The sequence below is a fragment of the Protomyctophum bolini genome (genome assembly GCF_963924005.1).
Source record: "Protomyctophum bolini genome assembly, chromosome: 8".
Taxonomy (NCBI): Eukaryota; Metazoa; Chordata; class Actinopteri; order Myctophiformes; family Myctophidae; genus Protomyctophum; species Protomyctophum bolini.
This window is the reverse complement of record NC_137869.1, coordinates 1,857,393-1,870,257: the sequence shown is the minus strand read 5'-3', so window position 1 is coordinate 1,870,257 and position 12,865 is coordinate 1,857,393. Positions and strand designations below refer to the sequence as shown.

The 12,865-nt window shown below is 47.2% G+C and overlaps 1 protein-coding gene across 1 annotated transcript in view; it reads right to left on the bottom strand.

Annotated features, from left to right (window-relative positions):
• Positions 1–12,865, bottom strand: part of dsg2.1 (desmoglein 2, tandem duplicate 1) — a gene marked incomplete at its 3' end in the record, with an annotated part of 42,119 nt that overhangs the window by 19,480 nt on the left and 9,774 nt on the right. Inside the window, exons 2-8 of the mRNA XM_080769636.1 lie at positions 8,152–8,277; positions 6,380–6,538; positions 5,616–5,757; positions 3,785–3,951; positions 2,729–2,863; positions 2,220–2,405; positions 213–420 (exon numbers count right to left, since the gene is read on the bottom strand). Coding sequence (XP_080625762.1) covers positions 213–420; positions 2,220–2,405; positions 2,729–2,863; positions 3,785–3,951; positions 5,616–5,757; positions 6,380–6,538; positions 8,152–8,277 — 1,123 coding nt within the window. The remainder of the gene's footprint in view (positions 1–212; positions 421–2,219; positions 2,406–2,728; positions 2,864–3,784; positions 3,952–5,615; positions 5,758–6,379; positions 6,539–8,151; positions 8,278–12,865) is intronic.

Genomic DNA, 12,865 nt, shown 5'->3' with positions numbered 1-12,865 from the left:
AGCTCATAGCGCGCCACTCGGTGGCGCGCTATGAGCTTGTAGATCTGCTATTTTTTTGAAAAATCGAAGAACGACTTGACATTTTTTCGAATCTGATCTCAGGTCAGAATGGGTTCATCAGACCAGTGTGTGTCCGCAGTGGAAACCTCGTATGAATCTGATCTCAGGTCAGAATGGGTTAAACGCGTCACATGTTCCAGTGATATATTTACCTGTGATGATCGTTCCGTCCGGGCCGATCTCGACTCCTCCTCCCCCTCCTCCGTCTCCGGGCACGCCCCCCCCTCCTCCCCCTCCCCCTCCTCCTCCAGGTATAACCACGCCCCCGCCGGTCGCCCCCGGTCCTCCGCCATGAGGTGGCGCTATGTTCTTAATGGCCAGTCCCAGCTCCAAGTCCTTCACGTCCTCGTAGTCTACGGCCTGGGGGAAGGGGATGGGGAGGGGGAGGGAGGCGGAGGGGGAGGGGGAGGGGGAGGGAGGCGGAGGGAGGGGGGAAGGGGAGGGGGGAGAGCACACACAGATATTGATTATATTAATTATATTATATTAACCCATTTAGGCCTGACGTCGAAATTAACAAAAAAAAAATATATTTTTTTAAATGTCTTTTTTTCCTCTGAAAAACCCCATGTTTCTGTATCAGTGGTTCTCAATATTTCATGTCAAGGACCCCCCAAAAATATATGAAATTGGCCGCTGACCCCCCCCCCCATCTGAAAATGTGTTGTTTCAGGGACCCCCCCCCCCCCTCCTCCCAGAAGCAAAGATTTGAGTTAAAAACGTTCGCTCTGAAAGAATATATATATTCAAAGCTTTGCACCACATGTTCATGATTTTTCAAAAATAGCAGATCTACAAGCTCGTAGCGCGCCACTCGGTGGCGCGCTACGAGCTTGTAGATCTGCTATGTTTCAATAGATAAAGCACGACATGACGCTAACACCAAAACGCGTTCCCGCCCAACATGGGTTAGAGGCCTATTTCATAGTCCAGTTTTCGGTGAAGAGGTGACCACCGAAAACGAGGTTTGTTTGCATACTAGGGACGTCCCGATGTTCCCCATCCGATCCCCGTAACACCATTCCTGTGTTTAATAAGAGCAGATATCGATACAGAATACCAATACCAGAGAATAATATTTATAATAATAAAGAAAAAAAAGACAAATTACTTATTTTATCTGGTGTTGTTAGTTAATAGCAGACTCCTCACTCAAGCGTACATAGTGTCGACCCCTTCCTTGCCCCTGTGTCGGATCGGTGACTGGCATTATATTCACTGATATACCGATATGACCCGATATGACCCAAAAGGGCCGATACCTTACCGATACGGATACCAGTGTTGTCGACTACCTTTTTTCACTGACTAAAACTAAATGGAAACGAAATGAAAACTAAGCTACGATGACTAAAACTATAAGACTAAATATACTGACAATTTAGTCGACAAATAAAAACTAGACTAAAATGTTAGGAAGGGACTAGTGGACAAGAGATCCAGTATAAGTCATTTTACACTTGGTTGCATGGAGCTTGTAGATCGGCTATTTTCAGCATGCGTAAAAACACTCATTACGACGGCATCAAGACCCGACAAAATAAATTTTTGTCGACTAAATCAACTGTAGATTTAGTCGACTATAAAATCTTATGACATTTAGTCGACTAACACTAAGACATTCCAGGTGACTAAATAAAATGCGACTAAAAAACGAAATGAAGTTTCAGTCCAAAGACTAGATGACTTAAACTAAAATAGAACTTTTTGCTGCCAAAAAACAACACTGACCGATCCCTGGAACATGTGACGCGTTTAAACCTAAACACCATGTGTGTAATAATAAAATGCCAAATGTTTATTAATATTCAAACAATACAGTAGAACACGAGTTCACTCAAACACCTCACGAGAACACCTAGTGTTCAAATTCTAAACACCTATAATATGACTGACTTTGATTGTAAAAACTAAACACGTTTGTGTGTTTAAAAAGTGTTACAGGCGATTAAACATGTTCTCCTGTTTATACTCTAAAAACTGTGACACGTTTAAAAAGTGTCACAGGCGATTAAACATGTTCTTCTGTTTATAATCTAACCACTGTGACACGTTTAAAAAGTGTTACAAATGATGTGTTTAAAACAGTTTATAACCTAAACGCCTGGGTTTAGTGTGTAGATACAGTGATGGGGACGTACTGTACGTGCGTACTGTACCTTGTCCAGCATCAGAACGCCCTCGTTGGTGGCGGGGTCTCTGTGGACGCTGAAGTACCCCGCCTCGTTTCCCTGGACGATCTCGTAGACGGGGGTCCAGTTGTCGGTGCCGACCTGGTCCCGGTCCAGAGCTCTGATCCTCATCACCTCCACGCCCTGCGTGTTCTCCACCACGCTGCCCTCGTACTGTAAATACATGTCTATAAATATAATACATACATAACCTCATCACCTCCACGCCCTGAGTGGGCAGGTTGTCGTTACCTGTTCTTTCTCCAGGGTGGGCAGGTTGTCGTTACCTGTTCCTTCTCCAGGGTGGGCAGGTTGTCGTTACCTGTTCTTTCTCCAGGGTGGGCAGGTTGTCGTTACCTGTTCCTTCTCCAGGGTGGGCAGGTTGTCGTTACCTGTTCTTTCTCCAGGGTGGGCAGGTTGTCGTTACCTGTTCCTTCTCCAGGGTGGGCAGGTTGTCGTTACCTGTTCTTTCTCCAGGGTGGGCAGGTTGTCGTTACCTGTTCTTTCTCCAGGGTGGGCAGGTTGTCGTTGACGTCGGAGATTTGCACCGTGACGCGCCCCGTGCCCGACTTCCCCCCCGGGCGGCCGTTCAGGTCGGCCCCTTTCACCGTCAGGACGTACTTGTCATGGAGCTGTTATAGGGTTAAAACATGTTTCACTAAAAACGCCGGGGCAACAACGCTCGATCCACATGTCCCAAACTCTTCTACCTTCTCTAAAACACCCTGGACAACGCAACACACGTCCCAGACTCTTCTCCCTTCTCTAAAACACCCTGGACAACGCTCCACACGTCCCAGACTCTTCTCCCTTCTCTAAAACACCCTGGACAACGCTCCACACGTCCCAGACTCTTCTCCCTTCTCTAGAACACCCTGGACAACGCTCCACACGTCCCAGACTCTTCTCCCTTCTCTAAAACACCCTGGACAACGCTCCACACGTCCCAGACTCTTCTCCCTTCTCTAAAACACCCTGGACAACGCTCCACACATCCCAGACTCTTCTCCCTTCTCTAAAACACCCTGGACAACGCTCCACACGTCCCAAGAAATGCATATTTTGGACATAGTTCGAACTACGAGGCCTCCGAGTCTGAAATGCCAGTGCGATGCGACCCCCGTCTCCAGTCCTCCTCCTGTCACAAGTGAATCGCCTAGTAGCGCAGCCCTCTTCATAATAAACACATACATGTATACACAATCACATCACACAAATAACAGAATTGCTATTTTTTTTATTATAATAACACTCTTTTTAAAAAAAGATAAAAAGAACAAAATCGCGAAAAATCACCGAGCCCAGGGCTCGGCCCGGCCCGGCTAATTAGCATATTATTTTGGGCCAGGCCTGGTCGGGTTCGGGCAGAGTTTGAGAACTTTACTTCGAATGGTGATTAATCGTGATTAATTTGTGTCTAAACTGTGATTAATCTGATTAAAATGTGTAATGGTTTGACAGACCTAATTTCATTTCTCAAAGGATCAAATAAGAGATGAAAGATGTTTATTGTATTATTATTATTATTATTATTAATATTATTCATACAGTACCTCTCTGTCCAGTGTGGGTTTCCTGACGAACAGTTTCCCATCCTTAGTGATGTAGAACATCTCTTCTCCACCAGGGGGCAGCGAGTCTACAATGCTATACGCGATGATGGAGTTGTTGTTCCCTGGCTCGTCTGCGTCTGTAGCCAGCACCTGCATTATGAAGGTATCTGCACGCACACACGCACACACACGCACGCACGCACACGCACACACACACACACACACACACACACACGCACACGCACACGCACACACACACACACACACACACACACACGCACACACACGCACACACTTATGAATCTGTGTACCAGTGTTGATTTTGACAGCTAATTCTGATTTTTAGTTCTAGTCACATTTTAGTAGCCTACTAAAGATGTATTTTTGCGGGCCATGAACATGGCTGATTTAAGTGATAGTTGGACTCTGAGAATAGATGATCTACAAGCTCACAACGCACCGCAGCGTTGAGCTTGTAGATCTGCTATAGTAGTAGTCGACATAGTTTTAATCGACATACATACTGTACACATACGTACTCGCAAACACACGAGCATGGAATTCTCCTTTAACCCATTCTGGGCGGGAACCCCTTTTGGCGTTATAGCATTATGTTATGCTTTAGCTCATACATGGGCAACTGGCGGGCCCGGGGGCCACATGCGGCCCCCCCACCTTCACCTAATGTGGCCCTCAGGTTAATATCAACTGGCGGGCCCGGGGGCCACATGCGGCCCCCCCACCTTCACCTAATGTGGCCCTCAGGTTAATATCAACTGGCGGGCCCGGGGGCCACATGCGGCCCCCCCACCTTCACCTAATGTGGCCCTCAGGTTAATATCAACTGGAGGCCCCGGAGGCCACATGCGGCCCCCCCACCTTCACCTAATGTGGCCCTCAGGTTAATATCAACTGGAGGCCCCGGAGGCCACATGCGGCCCCCCCACCTTCACCTAATGTGGCCCTCAGGTTAATATCAACTGGAGGCCCCGGGGGCCACATGCGGCCCCCCCACCTTCACCTAATGTGGCCCTCAGGTTAATATCAACTGGAGGCCCCGGGGGCCACATGCGGCCCCCCCACCTTCACCTAATGTGGCCCTCAGGTTAATATCAACTGGAGGCCCCGGGGGCCACATGCGGCCCCCCCACCTTCACTTATTGTGGCCCTCAGGTTAATATCAACTGGCGGCCCGGGGGCCACATGCGGCCCCCCCACCTTCACCTAATGTGGCCCTCAGGTTAATATCAACTGGTGGCCCCGGGGGCCACATGCGGCCCCCCCACCTTCACCTAATGTGGCCCTCAGGTTAATGTCAGAACGCTGATATAATGTCGGTTTCAGCTGTTTACAATTCCACAACATGCAAAACATGACCCGCTTTACTTACTTCAGTCTAAATTAGTATAGCTCAATGCTTCAACACAAGTATATAATTAAAGGCATTTGAAATTACATAATGTTAATTTTCAGGATTCAAAAATAGCAAAAATAAATTCCGCCTCTAAACGCGTCGCAGTGCGACGCGTTTAGAGCTTGTAGATCTGCTATTTTTGCTACGACAGCAACGTGGCTCTCTGGAGTGAGTGTGGAAATATTAGTGGCCCTCTCCATCGTCAAAGTTGCCCACCCCTGCTTTAGCTATTGAAAAATAGCCGACCTACAAGCTCGTAGCGCGCCACCGAGAGGCGCGCTACGAGCTTGTAGAACGACTGACATAGAAACATAGCTTTTTCAGAGAACTGTCAGGATTCAGAAGACACACACGCACGCACACGCACACACACACACACACGCACGCACACGCACACACACACACACACACACACACCTTTGGCGCTGAGCTCGGGCACCGTCTGGGGTTCCATGGCGCTGAACACAGGAGCGTTGTCGTTCTCGTCCACGACCTTCACCCTCAGCTCGATGTCTTTCTCCGCAAGGCGCCCGTCACGGAACCGGGCGATGCCCGACAGCTGGGAGGAGGAGGAGGAGGAGGAGGAGGAGGAGGAGAGAGGGCAGCGTTAGTACCCATGGGGTAAACTACAGGGACCGGGCGATAAACTACAGCTGGGAGGAGGAGGAGGAGGGGAGGGCAGCGTTAGTACCATAGACTGTAAAAAATATGGACAAAGCGTTCCGCGGGTCTAAACATGAACGTAGAATGAAGCCTGTCAGTCCTTGCAAAGGAAGTCGCCATCTTTCTAGATCCGTTTGGGCCCAGCTGGCCCATTGGCTGGCCCAGACAACGAGGCGGGACTTCCCCCCTTCTTCTCCGTTGGTTTTTATTTTGACTCGAGTGGGTGGGGGATCCCGATCATAGACTGTAACGGTAGCCACGCCCCTCAGAACATACGCGACTTTATGGTCATTTCTTTTTATAAATGGGACCATAATTTTCCAAAAAGAATATTATGACATTAGAAATGAGACTTTAAACTAGTGACTGGAAGCAGAAAGTATTCATGACCATGTTTATTAAGGTAATACAGTCTAGGTGAAGTTGGGCCCAAATACATGGACTTCTATGGGGCTATGGGGAGGAGGGGGAGGAGGAGGGGGAGAGGGTCACCGTTAGGAGAGGACCGGGTCACTCACGTTGTACTGGGCGATGACCTCTCGGTCCAGAATGCCGGTCACTGTGACCCAGCCGGTGACCGGGTCCACCACGAACAGGTTGAAGGGGAACCTGTCTGCCCCGACCCCCGTGAGGGAGTACTGCACGTCGCCCGGCAGGCTCTCACTGTCCGAGCGGATCTGAAACGGAACCACACAGTCACACACACACACACACAGTCTCACACACACACACACACACACACACACACACACACACACACACACACACACACACAGTCTCACACACACACACACACACACACACACACACACACACACACACACACACACAGTCTCACACACACACACACACACACACACACACACACACACACACACACACACACACACACACACAGACAGACAGACACGGTCTTTATTGTCACATCACAGGTATAACAAAACTGACATCAGATCAGATCTGTTTTGATGACACCTGCATACCTGCAGCCCTGGCCTCATCCCTTCCCTTTGAGACGGCCCCTGGCCCCGGCCCCGCCCCCACCCCCCCCGGCCCCAAACCGAGACCTCCTCGCCTCGTTTTTCTCACTTTTACTGTAACACATATATTGCTGTACATGATATGCTGTGGAGTGTGGATGTTATAGTTAAAGGAGAATTCCATGCTAGAAGGCTTTCTTACCTTTCTTAACTTTCTTTGTATAGTTGTTACGTCGACTCCCCACGAAATGCGTCCAGGTGTGTTTTTGTGCAAAAGCTCCTTATGGGCTATTTTCCCTACCATAAGCCCTCAATGAATTGCATTGAATTGAATGGGAATTGAATGGGGCGTGTTGGGGTGTTGTTGCTAATCCGCTTATTTCCATCGAAATAAGTACTGGTAGTAAAGTGTGCCGCTTGGGATATTATTTACATGATATATACATTTTTACATTTTTTACATTTCACATTTTTTGAGCGATGGAAATAAGCGAGCTTTAATTTGCAGACATTATACTTCATATGTCAGACTATAGACATGTCGGTGCAGGCGGGCTTTGATCATAATTATTTGCTGCAGCTCACAGTTAATAACTCCATTCCATCTGTGGCGGATGCTTTCAGCAGCTTATGTTTTTAGAGAGAGAGAGAGAGAGAGAGAAACAGATCTACAAGCTTGAAGATCTGCTACTTTTGTGTGACACTGTAGTTGTGACACTGTAGTTGTGACACTGTAGTTGTGACACTGTAGTTGTGACACTGTAGTTGTGACACTGTAGTTGTGACACTGTAGTTGTGTAGTAGTGTGATCAAGTAGGGCCTTAATTTACGGGCCTAATAAGCCAGGCCGAATCAGCCGTTGGCGGATTACGGTCTGGAGAGGCCATTTCCTACACCAGAGAACTGGTGTGGCCAATCGGGACACGGTATGCAATATGGGCGGGCTTTTGGTACAGTGACGTTCGTTCAATGCTTACATTGAACATTACAATACACCTGAGTGGACTCACCTTCCATTCACCCTGAGCGGTGTGAACACCTGAGTGGACTCACCTTCCATTCACCCTGAGCGGTGTGAACACCTGAGTGGACCCACCTTCCATTCACCCTGAGCGGTGTGAACACCTGAGTGGACTCACCTTCCATTCACCCTGAGCGGTGTGAACACCTGAGTGGACTCACCTTCCATTCACCCTGAGCGGTGTGAACACCTGAGTGGACTCACCTTCCATTCACCCTGAGCGGTGTGAACACCTGAGTGGACTCACCTTCCATTCACCCTGAGCGGTGTGAACACTGAGTGGACTCACCTTGGCGATGTAGTCCTTCTTGGTGTGATCCTTGTTCTCCTCCAGTTTGGTCGGAGGGATGATCCATTCTCGTCTCTTCCTCAGCAGACGACTCCTGAAGCTAGCCTCTACCACAGCTGGAAGGACCTGCAACAGAATCCAAGTGTACAGTGTGTCAGATTGAGTGACTCCTGAAGCTAGCCTCTACCACAGCTGGAAGGACCTGCAACAGAATCCAAGTGTACAATGTGTCAGATTGAGTGACTCCTGAAGCTAGCCTAGAGCGTCGCAGTCCCGCCCCCTCGAGTGACCCCGGACAAAGACAACTCTTGTCGTGACAAATCATGACAACAAACGCAATTTTTCGGGCCAAAACAAAGAAAACGGCAGTTTACAACACTTTATTTTGTTGTTTTTCTTCTTTGTAATTATTTGTTTGGTCCAAAATATTGTGTGTGTTGTCATGATTTGTCACGACAAGAGTTGGCTTCGTACGACGCTTAAAAGGTCTTTAAATAAATAGTAATAATAACAGTGGTTTCCAACCCTTTTCATATCAAGACCAGGGGGGCAGTCAGAGTCAGACAGATATTTTGTGAAGCCACTAAGGAAATCGGGACTTCCTGAAAGTTCATATAATGGCCTGTTGTGGCGCTGTCTGTCATTGGGCCCAAAAAAACCCATAGCTCCATAGAGGTCCATGTATTTGGGCCCAACTTCACCTAGACTGTATTACCTTAATAAACATGGTCATGAATACTTTCTGCTTCCAGTCACTAGTTTAAAGTCTCATTTCTCATGTCATAATATTCTTTTTGGAAAATGATGGTCCCATTTATTAAAAAAATTACCATAAAGTCGAGTATGTTCTGAGGGGCGTGGCTACCGTTACAGTCTATGATCGGGATCCCCCACCCACTCGAGTCAAAATAAAAACCAACGGAGAAGAAGGGGGGGAAGTCCCGCCTCGTTGTCTGGGCCAGCCAATGGGCCAGCTGGGCCCAAACGGATCTAGAAAGATGGCGATTTACAATTCAAGGACTGACAGGCTTCATCTTATGTCCATATCAGACCCGGGGAACGCTTTGTCCATATCTTTTTTTTTACAGTCTATTTTCAATTCAATTCAATTCAATTCAATTCAATTCAATTCAATTCAATTCAATTCAGTCTATGATCAAGACCCATTATCTATCAGAATGGTGGGAGATCGTATCATCGTCTTTGGAGGATGTAAAACACCATGGTGACCTGTACAGTATGTCTGTACAGTATGTCTTAGACTTCAGTCCGAGCCTCAAGACATTATGTAAGCTATAGCAGTTATTCAGTACGGTCTGGAGCAGTCTGGACTCCCACACAACATCAGGTGGGAACTGGCAGCCATGACTATATAGCAAACAGCTGCTGAAAACAAAGAAAATACCCCAAAAAAGAACACAACACTACGAGACTGACCATAAAATAACAAAATCACACCCGTGTGAAGTGAGGGGCACTCTTATCATTGTATACATCATCATGACTTCAAATTATATTACGGAAAAATTATATTAATTATACATTTCCACAATTCTCTTTTTATATTAACCTAGTAAAGCTGGGGTCAAGCAACCCTTTTGGCATGATCTAATTATGATGCCACATCAAAACAAAATGTCCAACCAATTCTGATCGTCCATAATACAGTAACAACCTTTTTTATATATTTTCTTTCCAATTAGGATATTGTATAATGACCGTAAGAGATCCTCTCCAGTTCAGAGTTCAGAGTTTAAATCATGTATTCAATTTGCATTCAGACCATGGGGACTGCAATTTTTTTTATTTTATTTTAAAAGAAAAGTCCTCTCTCACACACTTATGCCACGCAGGGTGCCAGTGATCACCCTCCCTGTGCCAATGTTGGCAGCACTCATTCTGGGCGGGAACCCCTTTGGGTGTTTCAAGCATCATGTTATGCTTTAGCTATTGAAAAATAGCAGATCTACAAGCTCATAGCGCGGCACTCGGTGCCGCGCTATGAGCTTGTAGATCTGCTATTTTTTGAAAAATATGAAAAATATGTGTCGCAAATCTTTGACTATAATCTTTATAGTACAGGTCACCATGGTGTTTTACATCCTCCAAAGACGATGATACGATCTCCCACCATTCTGATAGATAATGGGTCTTGATCATAGACTGAATTGAATTGAATTGAATTGAATTGAATTGACGTTTTTAACTCAAATCTTTGCTTCTGCGGGTGGGGGGGTCCCTGGAACAACATATTTTCAGATGGGGTTCGGCAGGCCAATTACTTATTATTTCCGGGGGTCCTTAATTGACATGAAAATGTTTGAGAAGGACTGACATGAATAGAAACAGGAGGTTTATCAGAGAACTGTCAGGATTTAGAGAACATTGGTAGAATCTTTTCTCAGGTCTAAATGGGCCTGAGGCTCTCTAAAGGATGATGAACACTTACTCATCCGACTGAAGCAACGAGCGTTTATCAACTTATTATGCAACAACAACTCAGCTACATGTTGGGAGGAATTCACTGGAGCAGAACTCCACCCTTCATCTGCCCTCTTATGTAAACAAGTTTAAACACCCTCTTTGTATTTATTTATTTCTCCCGGTGTCAGAAGAACCAGTCGAGTCTCTTTTCTTTTTTTTATGAGCCCCGTGGCCAAGAGTGCAGCGAGCCCACATTAGGAAACACAATGCAATACAATGCAAACTAAACTACGCACGTATACAGACTCAAGTAAAACGGATCTAATTCTTTAATCAACCTGCAGTGACTTCCAGGAAAGTCTGCGTGGCAAACCGAGGAAGGCTCAGTGACGCTGCAGAGACCCAGTGGGACGTGGTCCTTGGTCTGCCCCCCGGGGGTCTCCTCCCAGTGGGACGTGGTCCTTGGTCTGCCCCCCGGGGTCTCCTCCCAGTGGGACGTGCGTCGAGGACCTCCCTAGGGAGGCGCCCGAGAGGCATCCTAACCAGATGCCCCGAAGCACCTCAGCTGACTCCTTTCCAGGCGAAGGAGCAGCGAACTTATTCTTTCGGTCATGACCCACACTTCATGACCATAGAGGTGAGAGTAGGAACACTTCATGGCCATATAAGGTGAGAGTAGGAACACTTCATGGCCATATAAGGTGAGAGTAGGAACACTTCATGACCATATAGGTGAGAGTAGGAACGAAGATCTCAGTCTGAGAATCCTAATGGAGTTGTTCATTCTTGTGTATGTTGTGTTTCTGCACCACCAGTATTCATGCTCTGAGGTAATGTTTGGACAGGCCTGGATGCTGCACAGTGTCTACGGAGAGGAAACAACCTCTCACATGTTGGAACGTATCCCATTCAGGACGGGAAACCCTTTGGGTGTTTTAACTAAGCATTATGTTACAATTTAGGCATTTAGCAGACGCTCAGTCTTAATCCAGAGCGACTTACATTAAGCAAGAACAAAAAAGCATGCAGGGAATACATCACATAATATATAAAAAGCGTGAGCTAAGAACGTAACGGTGGAATATCTATATAATGAAACTATACATATACTATGCTATGACTACATACAATGCAATTATAACTATCTCTAAATGTTATACTTTAGCTATTTAAAAATAGCAGACCTACAAGCTCGTAGCGCGCCACCGAGTGGCGCGCTACGAGCTTGTAGGTTCTGCTATTTTTGAAAAATCATGAAAATTCAGCACAAATCTTTGAATATACTATATTCTTTCAGAAGACTTTTTTTTTTGTTTATTTCGACGCCGGCCCTAAATGGGTTATACTAGTGGCAATAAAATATGTTCCACGTCTGTAATGGAGCCTGATATAGTCTCTGATCCGTACTACAGAGAAAGTTACAACGCTGTCTGTCACATACAGCTGTCCTAACGCTGTCACATAAACGACTAGTCTAATGCGTTGTGCGCTTGTAGATCGGCTATTTTCCATTTTTCAACATGACCACCGGACCCTCCCTACAGATCAACATGACCGGACCCTCCCTACAGATCAACATGACCGGACCCTCCCTACAGATCAACATGACCACCGGACCCTCCCTACAGATCAACATGACCACCGGACCCTCCCTACAGATCAACATGACCGGACCCTCCCTACCGATCAACATGACCGGACCCTCCCTACAGATCAACATGACCACCGGACCCTCCCTACAGATCAACATGACCACCGGACCCTCCCTACAGATCAACATGACCGGACCCTCCCTACCGATCAACATGACCGGACCCTCCCTACAGATCAACATGACCACCGGACCCTCCCTACAGATCAACATGACCAGACCCTCCCTACCGATCAACATGACCGGACCCTCCCTACCGATCAACATGACCACCGGACCCTCCCTACAGATCAACATGACCACCGGACCCTCCCTACCGATCAACATGACCACCGGACCCTCCCTACAGATCAACATGACCACCGGACCCTCCCTACCGATCAACATGACCACCGGACCCTCCCTACCGATCAACATGACCACCGGACCCTCCCTACAGATCAACATGACCACCGGACCCTCCCTACTGATCAACATGACCGGACCCTCCCTACAGATCAACATGACCGGACCCTCCCTACAGATCAACATGACCACCGGACCCTCCCTACAGATCAACATGACCACCGGACCCTCCCTACAGATCAACATGACCGGACCCTCCCTACAGATCAACATGACCACCGGACCCTCCCTACT